At 34.3% G+C, this 25,965-nt stretch overlaps 5 protein-coding genes, 1 long non-coding RNA gene and 1 pseudogene across 7 annotated transcripts; 6 read left to right on the forward strand and 1 right to left on the reverse strand.

Annotated features, from left to right (window-relative positions):
• Positions 1 to 115: 115 nt before the first annotated feature.
• LOC147938750 (large ribosomal subunit protein eL13z-like) lies at positions 116 to 2,139 on the reverse strand. Its single transcript, XM_087465341.1, has 5 exons — positions 1,905 to 2,139; positions 1,233 to 1,352; positions 997 to 1,130; positions 610 to 768; positions 116 to 504 (listed from the first exon to the last, which is right to left on the reverse strand). Exons 2-5 carry the CDS (start codon positions 1,336 to 1,338, stop codon positions 283 to 285), a joined length of 621 nt encoding a protein of 206 aa, XP_087321467.1. The 5' UTR covers positions 1,339 to 1,352; positions 1,905 to 2,139; the 3' UTR covers positions 116 to 282.
• Positions 2,140 to 2,181: 42 nt separating this feature from the next.
• LOC104711401 (FBD-associated F-box protein At3g49020-like) lies at positions 2,182 to 4,158 on the forward strand. Its single transcript, XM_087465340.1, has 4 exons — positions 2,182 to 2,378; positions 2,528 to 3,390; positions 3,483 to 3,617; positions 3,706 to 4,158. Exons 1-2 carry the CDS (start codon positions 2,356 to 2,358, stop codon positions 3,270 to 3,272), a joined length of 768 nt encoding a protein of 255 aa, XP_087321466.1. The 5' UTR covers positions 2,182 to 2,355; the 3' UTR covers positions 3,273 to 3,390; positions 3,483 to 3,617; positions 3,706 to 4,158.
• Positions 3,275 to 4,032, forward strand: LOC147938751 (FBD-associated F-box protein At3g49020 pseudogene; annotated as a pseudogene).
• Positions 4,159 to 7,960: 3,802 nt separating the features above from the next.
• Positions 7,961 to 9,054, forward strand: LOC147938752 (uncharacterized). Its single transcript, XR_015567357.1, has 2 exons — positions 7,961 to 8,242; positions 8,319 to 9,054. It is a non-coding gene; the product is annotated as an uncharacterized LOC147938752 (long non-coding RNA).
• A 4,608-nt stretch (positions 9,055 to 13,662) lies between these two features.
• LOC147938753 (FBD-associated F-box protein At3g49020-like) lies at positions 13,663 to 15,561 on the forward strand. The gene is made up of 4 exons (XM_087465342.1): positions 13,663 to 13,803; positions 13,944 to 14,826; positions 14,931 to 15,032; positions 15,131 to 15,561. Exons 1-4 carry the CDS (start codon positions 13,787 to 13,789, stop codon positions 15,449 to 15,451), a joined length of 1,323 nt encoding a protein of 440 aa, XP_087321468.1. The 5' UTR covers positions 13,663 to 13,786; the 3' UTR covers positions 15,452 to 15,561.
• A 3,538-nt stretch (positions 15,562 to 19,099) lies between these two features.
• Positions 19,100 to 21,136, forward strand: LOC147938754 (FBD-associated F-box protein At3g49020-like). 2 transcript variants are annotated; one of them, XM_087465343.1, is made up of 4 exons: positions 19,100 to 19,364; positions 19,511 to 20,387; positions 20,491 to 20,625; positions 20,716 to 21,136. In XM_087465343.1, the coding sequence occupies exons 1-4, from the start codon at positions 19,351 to 19,353 to the stop codon at positions 21,043 to 21,045; spliced, it is 1,356 nt and encodes a 451-aa protein (XP_087321469.1). In that variant the 5' UTR covers positions 19,100 to 19,350; the 3' UTR covers positions 21,046 to 21,136. The 2 variants fall into 2 exon arrangements, with proteins under 2 accessions (XP_087321469.1, XP_087321470.1); XM_087465344.1 differs by lacking the exon at positions 19,100 to 19,364 and adding an exon at positions 19,439 to 19,452.
• A 2,422-nt stretch (positions 21,137 to 23,558) lies between these two features.
• Positions 23,559 to 23,909, forward strand: LOC147938755 (uncharacterized). The gene has a single exon (XM_087465753.1). It carries the CDS (start codon positions 23,559 to 23,561, stop codon positions 23,907 to 23,909), a length of 351 nt encoding a protein of 116 aa, XP_087321879.1.
• Positions 23,910 to 25,965: the final 2,056 nt, after the last annotated feature.

The raw sequence follows: 25,965 nt of genomic DNA on the forward strand, positions 1-25,965 counted from the left end.
TAGAAACTAAGCAGAACAGTACATATATTGAAAAGGCAAAACAATCATACTGGAGACAAATTTTCAAATAGCTAAAAATACTTTGTCTACAGTAAAAAAGGTCGGCACGAATAGATGGCAAAATGTCTGATATGATCTTTTTCATAAAACCAGAGAAGCAAAGAATCAGCAAAATCAAAAGATTCAAGGATACAATACTGAAGAAACAAAAAACAGAGTTTGATACACCAAAATTCAGATCCGAAAGATGATAACAAGGATTCTAACTAAGAAGAAGGATCCTCACTTCTTCTCTTCTTTCTCAGCCTCTTGAGCCCTCTTGAGCCTAGCACCAGCATGTCTCTTGTTTGTCCTCTCAAGACGTAGCTTATCATACGCCTTGAAGGATGTCATCTCTGAGGTCAGCTTAACGAGCTCCATAGTAGGCTTCTCACGTACAATAGGCATGTAGTCTCCTTGGACTTGGGTAGCATTGGCCAACTCTTCTGGTGTAGAGTCACCAGCCTGACACAACACAAACAAAAACAGAACAAGTAAGAGATCAGTACCAAATCAAGAAGATAATGATGAAGACCAATAAAACATAAACTTGTTGCTTCGAAATAGTACCTTAACCTTCCGGGCACGGCGCGGGAAGATGACCAACTTAGCCTTGTAGGTTTTCAGCCTCTGGACATTGGTTTGAAGACCCTCCAAAGAACGGTTCTTGCGACGATGGTCAACAGAGATACCGATTGTAGGAGCCAACTTCTTGGGGATACCAGCAGCCTATATTAATAAAAAGCAATCAGTAATCAACAATCCCAACAATATTCAGCAGGAAATGAAACATGATAGCTCCAAAAACAAAGAAATATCCAGCCTAATCTAATCATCATCAATCAGAAATCAAGGGTACCAACCAGGCTAATGTAATCAACAATCAGAAACCAAGAAATGAAACTTAATAGCTACAAGAATAAATGACAGACAGAGAGAGAGATAGATGTTACAAACCTTGAGCTCTTCAAGAGTGAATCCTTTACCGGTTCTGACCTTCATGTTGTACTTAAGAGTCTGACCATGCACAACAGGGCGGAGAGGTCCAGATGTTGGACGAGGGAAGATCTTCACAGCCTTCTTTTGCCTCGCTGAGTAGACATGACACAAACACACACAATTAGATTCTGGAAAACCATAGGAGTAAGCTTAAACAGAAACATGACACAAGCAATGCGGGAGAGATAACTAACCAACTCTTCTTCTGGTCTTCCTGGCAGGCTGGTTGAACCAAGTCTTCACATAGTTCTGCCAGTGCTTTTTAAAGTGTCCATTGGGGATGACATTGTTGTGCTTCATTTCGTCACCTCAAGCTGCAAAAAAAACCAACAACAATCAGCTCCATTAGTGAATCATACATTCAAAAACAATTACTCTTATCTCTAAAGATATCAAAATGATGAAACTTTCACACCGCAAACCGTAAGACCAATCTCAATGCTTTAGCGAACATAAAACAAACAAAATTGATACAAAAAGCTTGTAATACTTCCAAGTATCTAGACAACTCTTCTTAAAACCATACTAAAGATGACGACTTATAAACTCTCAAGAGATCCCCAACGGTATAACAACGGCATCCAAACTACATTTTACAGTTCATCAATAAAAACTCTAATCTTACGCATTCCAATAGCGATACTTTGATAAATCTCTAAAGCAGAACAAACAACAGACTCTAAAAACGCTTATATCATCAGGTCAATAAAACTCGAAATGAACAAAGCAACGAACTTAGAAAATACCAGGAGCAGAGACAAAGAGAGAAGAAACACACTAGTAAACCCTAATACATAAAGAAAGCAGCGAGGGAGAGATTCACAGAGACAAGAAGTAGAAGAGAGGAGAGGAACGAGTAAACTCACAAAGAGAGAGAAGCTTCTTCTTGCGCGGCTGGACGGACTGGTGAGGTATCTCTCTGCAACTCTAGGGTTACGAGGTTTTTATAGTATCAAAGCCCTAAAAAATTGTTGTTAACTATTCGTCTAATTGGGCCTGGGCCGGAAACAAACAAATTTGGGCTTGTAAAATGTTTTTGGATATTTTTAAAAAAACTCAAAAAAAGGGAAAAACGAAAAGAGTCAAGTTGTGTTGCTGTTGTTTGCTTCCGTCATCTTCTTCCTTTCTTCTTCAGAGTCGTCTATGCATTTGGATCCTTTTGTTTGCCTAATAAAAAAAAAAACACAAGTGAATAATATAATTTTGAAGCTGAATCAGAACGGATTTAATGTGGTAGGCTTCTTTTGCGTTCGTTTGTGTTTGGAGCGTTCGTAATCCGAGGGATTTTGTACCAAATTCTGTCTTTGTTTAACGATAATGGAACAACGACAACAACAGCGGTAAGTCTCTTTGTTTCGTTTATGGTTTTTTTTTTTTGTCTTCTTGCTCGGAATTTATTTATATGGCTTTCTTAGTTGTAAGCCCTGACCTTAATCTCTGTGAACCCTAAAGATCTTAACTTTTTGTTATTTTGTATTTTTTAATACAGCAAAATCGGTGGTTTAGGTTTGAGTAATCGAGGTGTAGTGAGTGAGGATAGGATCAGTGAGTTGCCTGAAGCTTTGCTTTTGCATATATTGTCTTCACTTCCAACAAAAACTGCCATAGCCACCAGTGTTTTGTCTAAAAGTTGGAGATCTCTTTGGAAGATGTTGCCAAAACTCAAGTTCGATTCTTGCTATCACCGTACATTTTCAGAGGATGTTTGCAGATCTTTGATTTCACATAAAGCACCAGTTCTAGACAGTCTGCATTTGATAGTTGAAGAAAAGCATTGTGATGCTTCGGATGTTGGGATATGGATTGCAATTGCTTTTGCACGCCATGTGCGAGAATTGGTACTCAGTTTTGAATTTCACGCAGTAAGATTTCCGAGTGTTTTGTGTACATGTAATGATACACTTGAAATCTTGAAACTCGAGTGTTTCAGTTTTTTAGACTTTCCTTCTCCGGTTTGTTTCAAGTCCATGAGAAAGCTGCAACTTTACTATGTAAGCTTCAAAGACGAAGAATCTGTTTCCAACCTTTTATGTGGCTGCCCTTGTCTTGAAGATTTGGTCGTGCATGAATCTACCAGTAAGGATACTTTCACTATTGCGGTGCCATCGTTACAGAGACTAACCATTGAAGATGAATACAATGGAGAAGGTGATGGTGGCTATGTGATAAATGCTCCTTCTTTGAAATACTTGAACATCAGTAGGTTAAGTGGGCTCGAGTTTTTTTTTTATTGAGAATGCGCCAGAGCTTGTGGAAGCAAAAGTCAGTGACGTTTCTTATATAACCAATGAGAACATCCTGGAATCTCTAACTGCAGCCAGACGTCTTTCCTTTAACTTATCATCCTTAGAGGTAACTGTTAGATTTTTAAGTTTTTATTTTATTTCATTAGGGTTCTTTTATCTGCAATGGGGCTACTAACATTGTTTTGTCTCCTGTACAAGATTAAGTATCCCACTGGTAAAATCTTCTCTCAGCTTCTATCTTTGGAGCTGCGTACAAACAAAGAAGAGTGGTGGAATCTACTTTCGCTCATGCTCGATAATTCTCCTCAATTACAAATCCTCAAGCTCATCGATGTAAGTCATTACATTAGTCAACTACCTTTTTCTCTTTTCCCAAGTGCTCTTTCTGATTTAAAAAAAAAATATATTACATTGATCTCAGTCACGGTGGTATGGTGATAAAGGCTCTATGGTGGACCGGAAATGGAATCAACCAAAATGTGTACCAGAATGTTTGTTGTTCCATCTTGAGACATTCGTGTGGACAAATTACGATTGGCAACGAGAAGATGAGAAAGAAGTGGCTACATACATTCTTAAGAACGCAGGACGTCTGAAGAACGCAACTCTCTCCACAAAACTCATCGATTCTACGGAGCTTGACAAGTTGGAAAAGAGACGTGAGATGCTCAACGAGTTAGCTAGTGTGGCAAGGGCTTCAGATTCATGTCAGCTCGTGTGTGAAGCTGATACCTACTCTTCTAGTTAATTATTATGATATTTTCCTGTTCAATTATGATTTCTATTTTGTAGATAGAAGGGATGATGATGAATGGAACTGCCAATTTTATCTATGTAGTGAACTTTTACAAATTTAGTCGATGATTTTCTCGGAGTTCAGTAAGCACTAAGCAGTTCAGAAACACACAAATAAGGGATGAAAGTGCCCAAACTACTAAAAATATGTACATCTCCAATTATTGGTTTTCTCAAATGTTTTGAAGCATAAGTACTTCACAGGGTAAATTGGCTGAAGTGACATGAGTTGGGGTTCTTAATAAAATCTAGCACCCATATTTAGTCAATTTGGTATATCTATACTAGTATTTTTGAAGTAGTTTTTGCTCAAAAATACTTTTTGGAAAGTTTTTGCATTTAATGCATTGACTTTAATATTAGTTACCAAAAATTTCAAAATTAGTTATAGGTAAGATTTTTTAAAATAAGAAAATTTGTCTACCTCATTTAAACATAAATATATGATTCTCTTTCATTTTTATTTGAATTTGTATTTAAATTATCTTGAACTATTCTATAATACATTTAGTTAATAAAAATTGTGATTTTTTCTTGCATATGATGTAATAAAATTGTTTAAAATAGATGTATATTACTCAATAGATGAATAAAAAAAATACCGGTACAATATCCCACATCGCCTAAAAAATTGGGCAATAGTTTAGAGTCATACTATAAAAGAGACCAAAATGATTCAGAATACAAATGAGTAGAAAGATTAATTTATCAGGTATTCAAATTTAAAAACTTTAATTTGGTTTATTCCGGTTCTTTACCTTAAAGATTTTTAAAAAGTTAAATATTATAAATATTTATATTAAATATTATAAATATTTATATTTTTAGAAAGTTAAACTTTATTAAATATTAATAATATTTAAAAGTTAATGAAGTTTCAAATATAAAGTTGAAATATTATAAATATTTCAACTTTAAAAAAAATTAGAAGACTTTTAAAATATTAATAATATATTTAAACTTTTAGGAAACTTCAAATATGAAAAATACTCAACCGTTTTAAGAATTCTAAGTATTATAAATATTTAAACTTTATAAGAAGCGTCAATCTTATAAAATGTAAATAATTACAATCTTAATAAATAACATATCAACTCAATCTAATATTTATAATACAAAACAATAAATATTAAAAACTAAGATGATATAGTGCGAGTTTAAATATTTCGGGACGATATATAGCGGGACAGGTTTCATTAATTCGGTGTTACACGGGTAAAACATTATTTCATTATTTTGTTAACACTATTGATATCAGAAAATAGACATATCTAATTAAATTGATTAAATAAATGTTATGTAAAAATAAATTATATTACAGCATTATATGGTTTAAACTATAAAATTAACAATTATTATACAATTATTTAACCAATAAATACAACTTATAATTTAAAATTTTTAATTATAAATAATTTGCCCTGCGGTGTACCGCGGGTCCTAATCTAGTATATATATATATATATATATATATATATATATATATATATATATAGCAATCGCCAATCCAAAAGATGCTTAAGAATTGCCAAAAAAATAACTTTTGCATTTTCAAAGCAATAGATGAATATAGCCTACATCTCTGTTTTGTGTTAGCATTAACAAAAAATATGGCCTTGAATGACACCTGATTTTACATCAGTTTTTGGTTTTAGATTCTGTAAAATCCATTTTTTAGCCATTCATGATTATGAAAAAAATAGATTTTCTAGAATTTAGGAAAACCAGATTTTGAAGGATTTTAGCATTTTGTTCATAAAATCTAAAACCCACAAAAATCTGGTTTTTCAGCGTGATTTTTTTTTTAATTTTTTTTTCTAATATAGATTTATTCTAATTTCCTTAAATTCTAAAACAAACTAAAACTTTTTTTTTTATTGTGCAACATATGTTTTTTTCCTGCATCATTGTATCTTTTTTTTAATAAAAAATTATAATCATTATTTTATTATTTTTAAAATAATTATTATACATAAAAACCAAAAACTAATCAAGTCACCATTCAAGATTTTGAAAAAAAAACTAAAATCTACACCAAAAATCAAAAACTAAAAAAACAAAAACCAAAATCCAAAAGCTAAAAACTAAAATCTAAAAACCAGTTAAAAACCAGCAGCCATTCATGGCCTATATGTTCAACATTCACCAAGGCTTTGTGTTAGTTGATTGATATCATCTTGAGAAAAGAAAAAAAACCATCATAAGCATTTTTTTTTTTGGCAAACAAGCAAAATAAATATTAGTTTATCCACTTTTTCTGTTTTGACTACTTTCAATTTAGTTCTTTCTTTTGGAGTTCTACAATTTTGTAACTATATACTTATTTTAGCAGTATTGACAACAAAATAACCAGTTGGCATGTAGGATATTACAAGGTTTGCCATTGGGCAAATTAAAATTTACACAACAAACAAAATCTTCGACCAAAAGTAATCTATATTAACATTTTTGAAGTACATTTTGTGTTATGCCCTTTTAGTTTTGCTTATTTAATTTTTTATTTACAACATTAACCCTTCAAAAGTTTCCAAAAATAACATTATTTCAGATTTTGTTTCCTAAATATTTTACATTCCATTCCAACTAAAAAATGACAGCAAAATCAATATAAAAACACAAAATATGATATATTTAACTACACCTTCTATTGTGTATTGAAAATTTTCTATCTATGAATCTTTTGCAAACCAAGAAAACAACAATTTGACTCCAATTTTGTTTTCCAAAACCTGGGAGTTTTGATTCTTAACGTAAGAAAAACTTCGATTCACATTTATTTAAAAATTATAATTAAAATATATATGTATATAAACTTAATAAAATTTTAAAATATTATGAATATGTAAAATTAAAAAAGTTCAAAATACTATGTAATATGGTTATATAGTAGATGAGTTATAAAGATGATATGTTGGAATTAATAAAGTATCATTAAATTTGTGTTAACACGAGTTAAATCCTCATTTTATTATTTGTCAACACTATTAATATTAGAAGATTTGACATATAAAATTAAGGCGATTTAAATAAGATTGTGTAAAATAATTGAATCATTAGGAAAAATGTGATTTAATTATAGCGTATAAATTACTTATTATGTATTTAGATCCCTTATTTTTTTGTTATAATAATTAAAAATCAAAATAAAATTTCAAACACTAAACAAAACAAACTAAATATAACAACTAAATAGTCATGAAGTATAATACAGGTAAAAAAAATTAATATAGACATTTAGCTACACGTTCAAAAATTTAGTTATTCCTCTATTTGCAAAATATCAAATATACCGCGGATTAAAATCTAGTATAGACAGTAATTTTGACACAAAACTACAAAAGCATGCGGACCTTAAAACGACCCATTGGAGCATTTGACCCGATTTTTAGAAGGCACGCAGATCCAATTATATAGTGATCTTTATATTTTTTGCAGCACTTAATCTGTTTCGTTCAGCAATAATATCTTTGTTGAACTTTCTTTGTTAGGTGTTCAAATAATCAAATTCACGATTGTGTAAAAAAATACTGTATTTTTCTAGAAACAATCAGAAAATAATTCATTTTACAAAACCCATTTTAGTATAAGTGTATGTTTACTTATATCATAGTCGATTATTAACATGCTATTGTGGTTGACAAAAAAAAAAAAAATACTCTCTCTGCTCCAAATTATAAGAGTTTTTGGCTAAAACACACAAAAATTAAAAAACAATAAATGTTTTACCATTTAACAAAATCCAATAAATAGAAAATACTACAAAATTTAAATAGTTAAATTTATTAAATTAATATTAAAGAAACTTGAAAAGTTCTAATAAAATGGAACAAATAAAAAAAGCTAAAAGATCTTATATATTGGAATTGGAACAGATAGAGTATATGGTAATAAAAAAAGAAAAAAGTGCGATTTAAAACCGTTTTCTCTCCCTACGACAACGAAGGCGATCGATTGTTCACAACAAAAGCTTTTAATATCTCCGGCCGGCGTCGACTCCGGCGTCGGCCGTACTTCTCTCTGTCTCAATTTTCGTTTGTATTTCCTTAGTTTGTATTTGTTATATATTTTTCCTCTCGGTGAAAAGAAGCGATCGATAACAACCTTTTTCAAAAACAACATCGACAGCTCTGCAACTCCGTCCGGCGCTTGATTATTCGAAGTTGGTTGGTTTCTCCTCGTTTTCTTTTCTCAGTTATTGCTTTTAGCCTTTTCATTTAATATACCGTTCGAACATTCCAGTGTTGATGATGAGAACATACTTGCATCGAAATGGTGCTTCACTGTTTTCCGGAGGATTCCATGTGGTTTCTTCCGTTATTACACTACCTCTTTGTTGGCTCTTGTTCTCGGATAGTAGATCTGATCATCGGTGGTTCCAAATCAATTGTTGTTTCTCAATGTCCAGTGTTTTTGTCGAGAGTTTTTCGGTCATATTGGCCGTGTGTTTGGTCATACTATTACTAACATCATATGTTAGTTGTGCAATTGGTACCGAACGTCGTCAGTATGATCTATTGTGGACGTATCAAAGATTATTACAAATCCACTCGGATTTGATATGTAAGCAACAACCGGCACGTAAACCACCATGAAAACTATATGTTAAAGAGGAGTGGAACGCTAACAACAGGAGAATCAGAAAATGTCGTATACCATATCAACAGAAATGGGTATTAAGTACAACCAAGATCAATGACATCTCTTACGTTATAAGAGTTTCGATCAATCCGAAAGTTATGCGATGTAACAGATGGATCGCTACCTATGACTTTCGAATGCGTTACCGGTATTTCATCAATAAAAAGAAGATGATTCCCAAGTATGATAGTCACACTAGATTGACGATAATGACGAAGATGATTAAGTATTTGCTTTTTGCTTCTTCGTTACTCAAACTATTGGTTGTAATTATAATCTCACTGATGATCATGTATATTTTCTGGTTCATATTAATAAAGGTTGTTAGATGTTAAAAGAGTATATGGCAATATTTTTTTTTTGTGTGTGCTCGATAAGTTCTAGAGTTCAGTTCTTTTGACTTTTTTTTGTTGTTGCATAGAAGATAAATATATAAAAGTAACTTATCATGAAGTATGTGGTGACTAAAAATTTAAAAGAAGTTTCTCTAAACTATAAATCATAAATAATTCAATATTTGAGTTTAAATCACATAAAAATAATAAAAGCTATAAATGTTGTTGATTTGTATCAAACGCTCCATTTACCTTTATTATATCAATTTGTATATTGTAACTACAGGTTATTCGGATTTAAACCAAAACTTTCAAAAAGTGAGAAACTCTATACTATGAATTCAGTTTGGTAGATATTTCTTTGTTGCGTATAACTCAAAATCGGAATAATCTAATTGAACTAAATCCGAAATTCAGACTAAACACTCTTAATAGCAAACCAGTTTTTAAGAGACTGCTGATGTCATCATTATAATCCAACACTTGAGGTTAGTCTCCTCTTAATCTAAGGGCTGTGGTTTTTTTATGGAAAATTCGCTCACTAAACTAAAAGATGTGTCTTTTAATCGCGACTTTTTATTCATAATCACGTCTTATGTGAAGCATCGCCTCTTTCTATGCTTAGATCTCACCACCATTAGTTGTGCCACTTTATACTGATTTATATACCTAAACTGGTGAAGCATCGTTTCATGAAACCAACTAACCAAGAGGTGTGTCTTTCAATTGCAACATTTTGTTCGCGTTCTTTTGTGAAACATCGTTTCTTCCTCTTTTTAATTATCACCATCTTTCGTTGTGCCTCTTCAGCCTCATTTATATACCTAAACCAATGAAACTGAATTGTAAAATGATTTTGTTCCTCATTCTGAATTATGAATTCCAACACAAATCTTTTGTGAATCTTTGAGAAACAGAAATTGTTAAACAAAACTTAAGGAATCCTCTTTTGAATCCTATTTTCCACGACGAGTCGACGACGCCATACTCTCACTAAGCCCAATCGATTTTGTGTCCACTGATCTAGAGCGTATCATGTATTGTACACTCCCGCCAACGTTTCAATCAATCTTACTTTGGTAAGTTCCAAATTCTTGGGTTCTTTTCATAGCCATACAATTGTTGTTCACATAGTGTTGAGTTTGTGGGTTTAGATTTTTGGATAATATTCAGGGACGAACAAAATCTATTAAAATTAAAATGAGCTTTAGAATTACTAAAGCATCGTGATTGATCCGTTTTTTCTCGTCTTCTTCTTTGGGGTTGATACGGAGTTTAGCCCTGTAACAACCCGTCCTGTGGACCCCACTAGCTTCAATGCCTTGCAGGGCCAGCTTGGGGTCCGTTTGGACGACTAGAAGTGAGGCTAGTGGGGTCCATGGGACGGGTTGTTACAATAAAATCTAGCCCACTGCTAGCCGTCCCAACGAACCCCAAGCTGGCCCTGCAGGGCATCAATCCTAACCCATCACTGTGGATATCCAAATCCACCAGTAGGTTATTGGTGCGCCAGGTGTTCCTCGAACTCTTGTTCCCACCTTTTAACAACCTTCCCACATGACAAGTTGCCACCAATTGATTGGGTTGTCACAAGTTCAACGATGAAAGAACATGTTCAATGGCTGAAATGCTTAATTAAAATGTTGCACTTCTTTTTAGGCCCCTTGATTATAAATCGTTTTGATAGACATGTTAAATTCTGCATGAATCAATTACATATCTTTGTACGAAATGGTTGTCTACCTTTTTATCATTTTTGTGGTTTAAAACTTTGCCAATTGAACCCAGCAAATATAGATTCATGTCTTCATTGTTGGCTATAACTGACTATGGTTAATAGTTGCAAAATCTGGTATTGACGTGTTAGTTTGTTTGTGTTGTTTCATTGGAGAGGCACAAGTGGGAAGAGATTCAAGCCATTGTGTAGTTGGTAGTTTCAGATTTTAAATAAAGTTTCAGTTTTGTTCTTGTCTTCTTTAAAAGGGAAGAGACAAAGGTCTCTAACTCTGTTTCTTCTTTTTCTCTCAATATTCTAACATGGTATTATAGGGTCTTGGATCCTGTCCAAGCACAACAAAATAAGAAGAACTTCGTTGTAAGAAGAAGAGAAATATCTTCAAGAAGAAGGTTCCAAAGGGATGAAGGAGATAGAAAAATCTTCTCAAGGATGCTAAGAAGACATCACTCGATGAAGTTGAGAATTTGAAGAGTTCTTCAACTGAAATAAGACGGAGAAGCCGCCTGTTGAAAGAAACAGAGCATGGCGAATTAGCAAAAAAAAGTGGTGTTATATTTGTGAGGAAGATAACAACACGGAGAAGTGTATGTTGGAAGAACAGAGTAACACCACTCAGCAAAAAGGTTCAAGGGAACGCATTAGACGTCAAAGAGATGTGACGGTGAACAAAGAGACACACCAAGTATTAAAGGAGAAACCTCATAGAAAAAATGGAGCATAAGAGAAAACTTACCTCGGAGAAAAATGGAGCAGAAGAGGATGTTTACTTCGGAGAAAAATGGAGCAAAGAACGAAGCATACCTCGGAGAACAATGGAGCTTAAGCGAGTGGAAAAGATAACTGAAGAAGACGGGGAAAAAGTTTCACAAAGACGTGAAATGATGGTGATCAAAGGAAGACACTAGGCAAGAAAGGAGGCTGCTTCCTAAGAGAGAAAAGGGAGAAGCAGCCAATTTCAAAAAAGGATAAGAAAAAGTGCACCTTAGAGAAAAAGAAGGTGAAGAAGGTTGTAAGAACAAGGGTGGTATGGAAACGTGACGAAATATCACAGAGGGGACGTGACAATGTTCACGTAGAAAAATTGAAGATGATAAAAGAGAAGCATGCGTGAATTAGAAACTCCAAGATCTTCTTATGTCAAACTGACAAGAGAAAAAGGAGGAACTTCATCAAAGAGACGAAGAGACAAGTTAATACCTTGTGTGGGAAGAAAGAAATTACCAAGAGGGAGACACAAATGTTATTTTACTCGTTTAAAACTGAAAGTTGTGATGACGAAGAAGGCAGCTCAGTGTAAGACTAAAACTCAATTAAGGGTGACTAATTGGTGAGTTTGGTTATGTGTGAAGAGACACAAGTTATTATGTTGTTGTGTCTATTTGTTTTCTATATAAATCAATTTTGTTTTGAGTTTGTCTCTTACTCTGTTTCTTCTTTATCTCTCAATATGCTAACATTCATATGTCTGTTGAAGTTGTTCTTTTCAAAGCGTATACGTAATGCCGATATCTTTTGTGAACAATAGTAGTGTGACAAAATTTTGAAATCTGTCTATCTTTGGGAATGTGTAAACTTTCTTTTTTTTTCTAATCATTCGATTTGATTATTCATAATTTTTTCTTTGGTCCATCCTTTTTAGGAGGCAAGGTTTCTGACAAAAGAACGAGATAACTTTTTAAGCTAATAAACAATATGTTTCTTGTAATGTGGTCTAATATTTCAAACGCGAGACTGTTTTCCGGACCAGTCGATCGTAAGTTAATAAAAACTTTATTGTATGAAATTTCTAATTTAAAGTTTTTTATGATCTGAACTAATTTTTTTTTTTTTTTTTGATAAATATGAGAACTTTATTGGTGAAAAGAAATTGTAGTAACTACAATAGCTTTGATACAAAATATTTTCTAAAAACAAGGACAAATTTGTGAAGAAGAAGAACAAGTAAATAAGAACATAAACAAGCCTAAGCCAATCTCGGCTCGCATTAGTCTTTTGAAAAAATTTCGATGGTTCTTTGCAAGAATTTCATCCCGAACTGCCTGTTCTAGAGCTAAATCTTATTCTATTGCGTCACAAGAAAATAGATTTGGTTAAGGAAAGAAAATATCAATATGTGATAAAGAAATAATGATTTTAGGTAGATCAAGTAAAGTTTACTTTTGCGTGATAGTAAGCTAGGTTGCTAAATTATTTAAGATACATATACCAATATACAGAGCCGACCCAAAGGCCAGGCCAATGAAGCATATGCTTGCAGCCGCATATTTTATAAGTTTTTTTGGCCCAATTTTATAAATGCTTCCTTTAGTCTAGCGGTAATAACCTTTCTTGAAGAGTTTGAGCTCTCCAATTTGAACCCAAGTGCTAACCTCTTTTAGTTTTTAATTCTTTTGTTTTCTAATATAAGCAGCCCCTTTTTTTATTTGCTGGTGGCCCTCAAAAACTTAGAGACGGCTCTGCCAATATATGATAACAAAAAAAATGAGAGAGACTAAATTTGCAATACCAATTTTGTATATAAATTTTCTTTTCCAATAATAAGTTGAACATATAGCAAATTAGTAATGTTAATTCATTAAGAATTTCAACTTTCCGTGCGGCAACGTACGGATCGACTTCCTAGTTAGTATAATAACAGTATTTCAAATTACATGCATTTTATCGAATATAAATTATCAAATAAATTTAACAATATTTTGATTTTCCTAATAATTTCTATTTATTCACACTACAAATTGTTAAATATTCGTTAACTATTCATGGGCCTGGACCGGATGAAAACAAATATATTTAGGCTTTGGTTCTCTCTTCTCCAGAGTCTCCTAATGCATGTGACCATTGGTATTTGGTGGTGGTATTCTATTAATTAGGGTTTTGTGATTCGTTTACATCTCATCACCATTATCATATCAAAGCACTTAGCCGGATTCGTGTATTAGGGACTGCGTTTGGAGCGTTTGTAATCTGAAGCAAATTGTTTTCTCTATTTAACGAAAATGGAACAACACCCACGGTATATATGTTTCTTTGTGTCGATTATGTTTTTTCTCTTTTCTTCTGGAATCCGTTTATTTATTGTAAGTTCCAACTTTAATTTCTGTGAACCCTAGAAACATTTTTTTCTTTGTGTTATTGTGATTTTTTCTTTGACAGCAAAATCGGTGGTTTAGGAATGTGTAATCGAGGTGTAGTGAGTGAGGACAGGATCAGTGAGTTGCTTGAACCTTTGCTTGTGGATATATTGTCTTCACTTCCAACAAAAACTGCTATAGCCACGAGTGGTTTGTCTAGAAGTTGGAAATCTATATGGACGATGTTGCCAAATCTCGAGTTTGATTCTTGTCACTATAATCACCAAACATTTTCAGAGGATGTTTCCAGAACGCTGATTCTACATAAAGCTCCGGTTCTAGAGAGTTTGAAATTGGAAGTTGGATATAAATGTGATGCTATGGAGATTGGATTATTGGTTGGAATTGCATTTGCACGCCATGTGCGTAAATTGGTACTCATTGTTTTCAGTAAAGGGCTAGTAGGCTACGTAAAATTCCCGGGTGTTTTGTGTAGATGTAATAACACACTCGAGATTTTGGAACTCACGGGTACAATTATCTTAGACCTTCCTTCTCCGGTTTGTTTCAAGTCCCTGAAAGCGCTGAAGCTTTCCTATGTACACTTCAAAGATGAAGAATCTGTTTCCAAACTTTTATCTGGCTGCCCTATACTTGAAGATTTGGTCGTTAATAGATTTAGAAATGCCGATGTGGCGACTTTCACTATTGCCTTGCCATCATTACATAGACTAACCTTAGAAGATCAACACTATGCAAACCGTGCTGGAGGCTATTTGATAAATGCTCCTTCTTTGAAATACTTGAACATCAATGGGTTCGATGGGCTTGAATTTTGTCTGATTCAGAATGCGCCAGAGCTTATGGAAGCAAAAGTCAGTGATGTGTATGATATAAAGAATGAGAACATTTTGGAAACTCTAATTCAAGCCAAACGTCTTTCCTTAGACTTATCACCCTTAAAGGTAGTTTTTTCCTTTACACTTTAATAAGTATTTTTTTATCTGCAATTTGGCTAACATTGTTTTGTGTATAACAAATACTGCCTATTGGTAAAATCTTCTATCAGCTTTTATCTTTGGAGCTACATACAAACAAGTATGGGTGGTTGTATCTTCTTTCACTCATGCTCGATAGTTCTCCTAAATTACAAATCCTCAAGCTCACTGACGTAAGCCATTTCACTCTTTAGGATAGTCTCCGAGCTAGCTCTACCTTCATGTATTTTGGTGATCTCTAAATATCTTACATTGACTGCTTTTGCCGCAGCCATATCACTACCATAACAAAGATAGTCGTTTCGGCTGGAGTCAACCGAAACGTGTACCAGAATGTTTGTTGTTCCATCTTGAGACATTCGAGTGGATAGGATACGAATCGCAACTAGAAGATGAGAAAGGAATGGCTACATACATCCTTAAGAACGCAAGATGCCTGGAGAAAGCAACTCTCTCCACAAAACCCATAGAATCTAAGGAGCTCGACAAGTTGGAAAAGAGACGTCAGATGCTCTACCAGTTGGCTACTGAGGTCAGGGCTTCAGATTCATGTCACCTCGTTCTCGATTCTAAAACTGCTTACGAGAGATGAATGTAAAAGCCAATTCGAATATTTTCTTTAGTAACTTTTACAACTTCAGTGCCCGATTGAGTTTTTCTTAGTTATGTATTTTAGTTGCACCAGAAACATGTTTTTTTTTTTTTTTTTAGAGAATTGCCATTTGGGAAAACAAGAAAGGATTGATCCACCAATCTCGATGATGAGCTATCAGCATATAACACGGCATAGACCATATACGTACTATCCACACTTTTAAAATCTTCTCTATTTGTTATTTGCCGGTTGACATCAAAACACATAACTTTTGGACTACAAAATTGTTGAACTACAAAAAAATGCTTCGAAAACTTATTACGGAATGTAGTTATTGAAAATTATGACCAATTAACAATATTATATACCGCATAATTTTAGTGCAATTTGACTCTATAGTGTGATTGAGCCTAAATTTTAAAAGGGCAGAGGAAAACGATCGGTGTCAATTTTTCTCACACTCTTTTTCTCATTCTTCTCCAAATCTTGTGCTAGCTCAATTGAGTGACTGCTATTGCACTAATTTTGTTAATCCTCTCTTACTGATTGAATAATTTTTGATGCAGAATCGTCACTGTTACCATATATCTAACCTTTTAGCCGGTTTCTTGTGTTAGGCTGCGTTTGCGTTTGGAGCGTTCTTAATTGCGATAGCACAGGGAACTGAAGGGGTTTTACCAAATTGTTTTCTCTGTTAACGATAATGGAACACGTACACGGTATGTTGCTCTGCATCCCTTTCGGTTTAACTGTAAGATCTATAAACTCTAATTCTTTTGAGCACTAAAATTCGTATGCATCATGTTTTCTTTGAATCTTAAAAGCAAAATCAGTGGTGAAAGTTTGAGAAATCGAGGTGTTGTGAACGAGGACAGGATCATTGAGTTGCCTGAAGATTTGCAACGAGAAGATGTGGGCAGTGCCGTGCTAAGACGAATTGTGGCTTAGGGCGGGTAAGTAAAATGTGTATTTTATTATTAGAAATATCAAATATATATATATATATATATATATATATATTGTTTTAAAGACAATAACGGTGAAAAAAAAAAATTCTAAGCTACAATTTTTCTATCATTTACCAAACTCACATAATCAAGCTCTAAATCCAACTCTCTCTCTATAGATATCATAGCCAAAGAAAGGTGAAGCAAAAAAGTTTATGAGTCGAGTAGACGACACAGACACGGTGAATAATCGTGAGAAAAATAGGTTATCAATTGTTCACTATTCACTATTCTTAAACCCATAAGTAGTTTCCTTTATTCTTAACAAGATTAAATCCCACGTATATGACATATTCTCAATATTAAAATTTGAAAATTAAGTTAAATCATCCATGTAATTATATAAAATTATATTAAATATGCTATCAAATTATTCATCGATTGAAATTTTTTTTAAAATTACATTAATTTTTTTTGATTCTCATAATTTTCTTATATTATGTTAATTACTAATTTTAACACATCAAATTTGTATATTTTAATCACTTTTCTGTATAAAATTTCTTTTAACTATATGTTTATAACAAATAATAATTGCAATTAAAATACATATATTTTTCTTATTAATTGCACATATTTTTCTTATTAATTGCATATTTTCTATTAAAATTCGTAATTTAGTAGATAAATTTCCTATTAGATTTAATCATATAATAGGTTACTTTTGGTTTTACATACTTTACAAAAATATTAATTATAATCTTTTTATTTTTAAGATTTTTTTAATTTTTTCTATAAATTTAAAATATTCACATGTGTCAGAATATTCTCGATATACTTGACACATGTCGCGATTATATGAGTTACTAACTTAAAAACTAAGCTTTATATAATAAGATTATCTTCCATTAGTATTATTGTTATTAGATTTAGAGTATAAAACATGTGTAGAAATTTCTTTATATATTAGATTTATTAATATTGTCATGGGCTGCTCAAACCAAAAAACCCACTTTACATACACATTTATCTTATCAACTAGATTTGGACCCGTGCTACAGCACGGGTTGAAATACATTTCATTATTTTTAAAATATTATATATGTAATTATTTATAATATTATTTGGATGCAACTCATGCAAACAATTTTTTTTGTAAATATTATTCATGGAATGTAAATCTATTATGTAAGTCTTATATTGTTAATTTTAACCCGTGTTAGAGTATATAAAATTATTAATCCGTGCTAGAGTGTGTCCAGCAGCTTTCGTGCTAGAGTATATAAAAATTTAAAGCGTGCTTGAGTATGTAAGTCTTAAAATTATAATATAGGAACAAAATTCAATCTGTGCTCTAGCATGGTCCTAATTTTTATTGAACGTTATGGTTTATCAATAAAATCTGTGGAAAGTAAATTTGTAATATTATGTTTAAAGATCTTTGGAAACAAATTGATATAGGACTAAAATCTTCTGAAAATACAGTTTGGAAGATCCATGATTTTATTTGTTACCATTAATATATCAATTATCAATTTGGAATATCTCCAATTAAGGTTGCACCCAATATTTAGGTGTAACTATTAATATATGAATTAATTTATAACCTATCTATAACCTATTTGTAACCATGTATAATTTATTAAAAATATAAAGTCTACAAAAAATGTTGTGTACTTCTTTTTTATTAAAAAGAGATCATTTGAAATAACTCCGCGATTATAATTTTAGATTAAATAATATAATTTAATCACTATAATATAAAATATGTTGTGTACTTCTCTTTTATTAAAAAGATGATCATTTGAAATAACTATGTTGTGATCTTCGTGATATATTTGCTCCACGATTTATGGATTTATTATTTATTATCTATATACTCCATGATTTATGAATTTATTATTTATTATTTATATACAAAAAGTTATCTTATGAAGTGTATAGGGTTAAGTATATCATATGTATAACCTATTAGTATACATTTGTAACCATTTATATTTTTTTGTAAAGTCTACAAAACTTAAGTTGTGTACTTCCCTTTTATTAAAAGGGGATTTAAATACATAAGCCTAGATAGAAAAAAAATGTGGCCTAACAAATTTTTAATTTTTGGTGGCTTAGGGCAATTTCCCTTTCCTCTTCCCTGTAAGCACGGCACTGGATGTGGGTACATACATGCTAATGAATGCAAGACAACAATTTGTTGGACAATACTCAACACAATTACCACAAAATACCAAGGTTCAATATTGAAATAATTTCAGAGGTTTTCCCTGACTTTGTCCGTGTCAACAAACAATTCGAAATGCCAAAAGCGAGAGAAACCCCATCTCTCTCTTTCCTTGGTTGAAGAAAGCTACTCTCTCCATAAAACCAACCAAACCAGCAGAGACGTGAGATGCTCAACGAGTTGGCTACTGTGGCAAGGCTTCCAGTTCATGTAATCTCGTGTTCAAATCCATGTAAATCTCTTAGAACTATTTTACTATGATGTTTGGCCATTGTTTAAAACTAAATTTCAGCTTTGAGTAATCGATGGGATGCCAAAACTTGGTTACATTACGAGGTTTTTATAGTATCAAAGCCCTAAAAAATGTTGTTAACTATTCGTCTAATTGGGCCTGGGCCGGAAAAACAAACTTGGGCTTGTGAATGTTTTTGGATACTAAAAAAAAAAAAGGGAAAACGAAAAAGACTCAAGTTGTGTTGTTGTTTGTTGTTTGCTTCCGTCGTCTTCTTCCTTTCTTCTTCATTTTCAGAGTCTATGCTTTTGATCCTTTTTGTTTGTCTAATAATAAAAAAAAAAAACGCAAGTGAGTATATAATTTTGAAGCTGAATCTGGCAACACTAATTAAATTGAAGCATCAGAAGGATTTAGTGTGGTAGGTTGCTTTTGCATATGCGTTTGGAGTGTCAAATCGGAAGTATTTTGTACCAAATTGACGAAAATGGAACAACAAAGGTATGCTTTTTTTTTTTCTTCTCCCGTTTATGTTTTTATGGTTTTGTTATTTTCTTTTTTCTATGGTTACGAAAATGGAACAACAAAGGTACCAAAGTAAAAAAAAAAAAACTCTTAATTTTTTGTTTTTTGTTTTTTGAATACAGCAAAATCGGTGGTTTAAGTTTGAGTAATCGAGGTGTTGCGAACAAGGACAGGATCAGTGAGTTGCCTGAAGCTTTGCTTCTGCAGATATTGTCTTTACTTCCAACAATATATGCCATAACCACGAGTGTTTTGTCTAAAAGATGGAAATCTCTTTGGAAGTTGTTGCCAAATCTCAAGTTTGATTCTGGTCATCATTACTATACATTTTCAGAGGATGTTTGCAGATCTTTGATTTCACACAAAGCTCCGTTTCTAGAGAGTTTGCATTTGGAAGTTGGATATGAATGTGATGATTTGGAGATGGGATCATTGCTTGGAATTGCATTTGCACGCCATGTGCGTAAATTGGTACTGGATTTTGTCCTTGAAGAGAGAGGCTCAGTAAAATTCCCTGCTGTTTTGTGTAGTTGTAATAATACACTCGAAATATTGGAACTCAAGGGTTCAATTCTTTTAGACCTTCCTTCTGGGGTTTGTTTCAAGTCCCTGAGAAAGATGTACCTTTACCATGTAAGGTTCAGAGACGAAGAATCTGTTCTCCACCTGTTATGTGACTGTCCTAGGCTTGAAGATTTGATCGTGTATAGATTTAGCAGAGCCGATGTGGCGAATTTCGTTATTGCAGTGCCATCATTACAGAGACTAACCATTGAAGATGATAACTATGGGGAACGTGTTGGAGGCTATTTGATAAATGCTCCTTCTTTGAAATACTTGAACATCAATGGGTTCTATGGGCTTGGATTTTGTCTGATTAAGAATGCGCCAGAGCTGGTGGAGGCAATAATCACCAACGTTTTTGATATAAAGAATGAGAATATTTTGGAAACTCTAACTCCAGCCAAACGTCTTTCCTTAGCCTTATCACCCTTACATGTAATTTTTTTTAGATTTAAGATTCTTTTCACGTGGTTTCATCTGCAGTTGGGCTAACATTGTTTTTTTTTGTGTACTACTAATGTTGCCTGATGATGCACAGATTAAGTATCCTACTGGTAAAGTATTCTATCAGCTTCTATCTTTGGAGCTGTATACAACCGAAGAAGAGTGGTGTAATCTTCTTTCACTCATGCTCGATAGTTCTCCTAAATTGCAAATCCTCAAGCTCAGAGATGTAAGCCATTTCACTCTTTAGGATAGTCCGAGCTCTACTTACGTGTATTTTGATGATCTCTAAATATTTCATTGATTGCCTTGGCCGCAGCCATATTACTCTCCTAACAAAGATTGTCCGAGCGGCTGGGAATGGAATCAACCGAAATGTGCACCTGAATGTTTGTTGTTCCATCTTGAGACATTCGAGTGGAAAGGATACAGATGGCAACTAGAAGATGAGAAAGAAGTGGCTACATACATTTTAAAGAACGCAAGACGCCTGAAGAAAGCTACTCTCTCCACAAAACCAATCAAATCTAAAGAGCTCGAGATGTTGGAAAAGAGACGTGAGATGCTTAACGAGTTGGCTAATGTGGTTAGGGCTTCAAGTTCATGTCACCTCGTGTGTGAAGCTGATACGTACTCTTCTAAGTATTAGAGATATTTTCCTGTTTAATTAGGATTTCTAATTTGGAGATTTTTATGTAAGTGTTTAGAAGAGATGATGAATGGAAAAGCCAATTACTACATATAGTCAATGGTTTTGTCAGAGTTCAGGAAGCAGTTCAGCAACACCGGGGAATTTATTTAAGATTTTCTGTTTTGTGTACTACATAATGTGTAGAACTGACTCTGTCGGTCTCATTTTCATTTTCTCACACTCTCTCCATCCTTTCTTTCTTCTCCAGATCTGATGCTCGAGTGGGTGACTGACTGCTGTAACTGTAAGTGTAGCTATTGCATAACTATTGTTGGTTTCAGTTTTGTTTGTCACCCGTTAGTCATCAATGTTGCCATATATCTGAAGCTTTTAGGCGGTTTCTTGTGTTAGGCTTCGTTTGCGTTTGGAGCGTTTGTTATTGCGATAGCACTGGGAACTGAAGGATCCTTACCAAATTGTTGCATCTGTTTAACGATAATGGAACATAAATATGTTTCTTAGTTTCGTTTATGTTTTGCTCTTGCATCCCTTTCTATGTTTTCTTACCTGTAAGATCTAAACCCTCATTCTTTGAGCACTAAAATTCGTATCATTTTGTTTTATCTTATGAGGAAGAGATTCAAAAGATCATTTAAAGGAGTAAGAAAAGTACAGAAAATAAAAAGGTAGAACAAGCGGTAAGAGAAGAATAGGAAAGCGATATTGAGCTTTTTTTTACTCGAACTAAGAAATTTGTTAACGTTTTAACAATGAAATCTATTTATAATTTAAACTTTGCAAATTCTAAAGTTTAAAAACTCATTAGGGGTTCTTAAATTTTTACCTTATCCAATGGTAGAATTTATTTGGGATTCTTTAAGTGCTTTGGTCACAAAATACAGTATAACATAAGAAAGAAAAAACAAAAAAAAGCTTGTTGAAAACAGAACACTTGATCTTCTTCTTTGGCCTCAACTGGTAAATGTGGCCACACTTCTTCTTCCTGCAGTTCACAGCCCTTGGGTGTAGACGGCATAACACCTATACCAAGAAGTCAACTCAAACATGAGACATAATCTTCACACAAGAAACTGATCATAATTATTAAAAACAACTTGTGTTCATCCCACATGGGCAGTTTGTGTTCATGCTCTCAAGATATCAGAGTACGTAACAGTTGATATAAGACAGTAACTTACCCACATGGATCATGGATGTACCATGCTGTTTTAAAAACACGTACTTGTCCCAGTTCAGAGTCTTGAACCACAATTCCGTTGCAACAAACTTCTTTCTTGAGGTCCTTTGAGTATCTTGCTGTAAGCCTGTAACTTTACTCTTTCTTCTATCTCTGGACTGCTGTCAAGCTTTTTCTGCCATTCAGTTGCTGGACGCGAGAGAATGTGAACGTACTCCTTTGTTCCTGCACCGAAGTCCTCAACATTCGCATCAACAAACGGATCTGCAGACGATAAAAAAAAAGAAGAAAAAAGAAACTGATTAGCTCTTCTCAATTCTCACATGACTACATGAGATACAACAAACCACAATCTTAAGAAACCAAAACTTGAGAAACAAACATCTGGAAATAAGTCTAAATAATTGAAACTTACCAAAGGCAGTACGGACAGGGAATCAAGTTCAGACATGAAACTTTGTCGATCTGAGGAAGTAAACGAGAAGCTGGGACCTGAACAAAGAGAAGACCATCATCACATACGAATTTTGCACACTCAGGAGGATTAACAACAATATATGATCTGTGTAAGTGCATCAGAGCTCTGTCTGTGACACGATGCTGTGGAGAGTCCTAGAGGTCAGTTGACGTGGCATGGAGTACTGAGGTGGAGGAAGATTGTTGGGCAAGATGACGAGCCGTGAGATTTGGAAGGAAGAAGCAATAGTAATATACTCGAAGATATTGAGAGTATATCTCGATAGGAGAATAAGGAAGTAATATTCTTGTGGATCAAGGATATTTCCTTATTGATAGGATGCACAAAGATTTAGGTTAGAAATCGAGTGTGCAAATATAAAACGATGAGGGCTAGCAACAAAAAGAGCTAGCACTCGTGGGGATAAAAGTTGTGAGATTTGTAACCTTCAAGCAATCATAAAAAGGCTTAGAAGGAGAGTGTGTTAGTTTCTCTTAAATCTACACAGGGTGTTGTGTTAGATAGATAGGAGAGTGAGCTTAGTTTCAAGTCTTGTAAGAAACAGGAGTTTTTGTATAAGATTGAATAAGAAGTGTTTGCTTGGCGCGGTTCCAAGTGGGTTTATTGCTTGTGTGTTTCTCTATACCTTTACATTTGGTATCAGAGCAGACACCTGATTAAAGTTCTGATATCCTTTTATAACAGGTGAGATCTTGCGACATGGGTATGGAGAAATCACTGGGTTTCGTTGTGTCACCAAAACTACTGAAAGTTGACTCTGAGAATTTTGGGCGATGGAAAGTCATGGTGAAGCAGACCATTTTGAGCATTGATGTGGAAGCCTGAAGTGCTGTGGAGGAGGGCTGGTCATCTCCTATGGTCAAGGATGAGAAAGGTGATTTTGTTCCCAAGCAGAAGACCAGATGGACAGCTGAGGAAAAAGCAAAATCAAAGTATAATTCCCAAGCATTATTGGTTATCTTTAATGCTCTGCCAATGGAGATCTTCATTCGAGTACAAGGGTGTGTGGCTGCCAAGGAAGCATGGAACTGTCTGGTAATCTTGTTTGAAGGCACAAGCAGTGCTAGGTGCACCAGATTGGATAATCTTGCATCTGAATTTAAGAGACTTCACATGACTGAAAATGAATCTGTTGCTAACTACAGCAGTAGATTGAATGAAATCGCACAAAAAGGCTATAGTTTTGGAAAAACGATACAGCGATGAGTCAATGGTGAAAAAGTTTCTCGGGAGTTTGTCTGATAAGCTTCAACCGCACATGTCTGCTGTAGTCAAGTCTCTAAACTTAGAAGAGGTTAAGTTTAATCAGTTAGTAGAGATTATGCAGTCCGTTGTCATACCTCAGGGAAGAAAAGAAGATAGCAGGGGTGAGTCTTTGAATAACTCTGTAGTGCTACCGAGTGGCGCTGAAAATATCAAGGAAAACGAGGTCTGGTTAGAAGAAGAAGATGTAATCAGGAAAGATGATCTCGACTATCGAATGGCATATACAGCCAAAAGAGGAGAGGGTGATCAGACCAAGTGGTACTTTGATAGTGGAAGCTCTAGGCATATGACATGTGCTCTTAACACTCTGTCAAATGTAGAGGCTGTTGATGAAGGAAGAGTTACCTTTGGTGATGGATGAAAAGGAATAATCCGAGGCAAGAGTACAACTGGTGGTGACTCTCAACCACACCTAAAGGATGTTGTCTTGGTTGATGGTTTGAAGGCAAACCTGATAAGCATCAGTCCGCTGTGTGGTGAAGGTCTGGATGTTACTTTTCCTAAGAAGGGGTGCAAGGTAGTTGATCAGCAAAGATCTGTTCAGTTCAGAGGAAGGAGAGCTAGTAACAACTGTTACATGTGGGACTCAGCAATGCAGTGCGTCAACACAACCACTGCATTGGACACTGATCTGTGGCATCAGAAACTTGGTTGCTTGAATATATGCACAACGATGAGGCTTGCTAATCAAGAAGCTGCATATGGAATTCCTGAGCTGAAGGATGACCCTCACTTCATATGTGGTCCTTGCAACAAGAGTGAAAAGCATTCTTTCCTAACTATTCGTGGTAATCATGAAGGAGAATTACAGAATGACAGGTCTGATCAGCTCTATGGTCATCAAGGTCTTATTCGTCAATACTCTGTCCCAAGAACATCAGAGCATAATGAAGTTGATGGCACGAGCTATGTTACATGAGAATATGGTTCCTCATTGGTTTTGTGGTGAAGCTGTTCATACAGCCTGCTACATCATCAACCGAGTGTATTTTAAATCAGGAACCAACAAGACTTCCTATGAGTTGTGGAAAGGAAAATATCCTACAGTGAGCTACTCTCATGTGTTTGGATGTCTCTACTATTCTCTGGATGACAAGGGCCTGGTAACAAATGATGAGAAGCAAGAGCAAGAACCTCCAAGCCATGGTGACTCGATCAGCCCCATGTCTTCATCGGATGTTCTTTCTTCGTCTTCTCAGATTCAATGGAATCACTCCTCTAATGTTGTTATTGGTGCGATTCAGGGGGGTAGAGTTACTAGAGGAAAGAAAATTACTTTTGCTCACCTGACTGGAAAGAATCAGAAGGCTGCTGTTTCTGACACTGTTTCTCAGGACTCTGATTTTTTTCAACAGGCCTATTCTGTTTCAACTATTGAGCCGAAGAATCACAAGGAGTCACCTTCTGAACAATTATGGGTTGCTGCAATGCAAGATTAGTTGGGACAATGTGAGCGGAATAATGTGTGAAATCTCACTAATCGCCTTGTTAATGTCAATGTAGTGGCAATGAATTGGAGTGTCAAGAACAAGAGTGGTGCCAGTGGATGCATTGTGAGAAACAAAGAAGAGGTCCTTGTTGAGCAACCAAAAGGCCTTGAGAACTCACAACATCCTGAGCATGTGTATCGGCTGAAGAAAGCTCTGTATTGTCTCAAGCAGTACCTAGAGCGTGACATGAGAGGTTGACTATGTTCCTTCTGGATCAAGGATACATTCGCGGGAGTGTAGACAAAACATTGTTTGTTCAGAGCTATGTCGATGATACCATCTTCTGGTTCACTTGTCAACCTTTGGTGAAACAGTTTGTGAAGAGTATGTCATAGGAGTTTGAGATGAGTATAGTGGGAAAGCTAAAATACTTTCTGGAATTGAAAGTTGAACAATCAGCTGATGGGATTTTCATATCTCAAAGCACCTGTGCCAAAGAGTGGGCACAGCGGTTTGGATCGGGTATGAGGAGTACAAGTGGATGATGTTTCTTCATGAGCAACAAC

This window comes from Camelina sativa, chromosome 9, assembly GCF_030686135.1.
Source record: "Camelina sativa cultivar CO46 ecotype springtype chromosome 9, ASM3068613v1".
In the NCBI taxonomy this organism is placed as follows: Eukaryota; Viridiplantae; Streptophyta; class Magnoliopsida; order Brassicales; family Brassicaceae; genus Camelina; species Camelina sativa.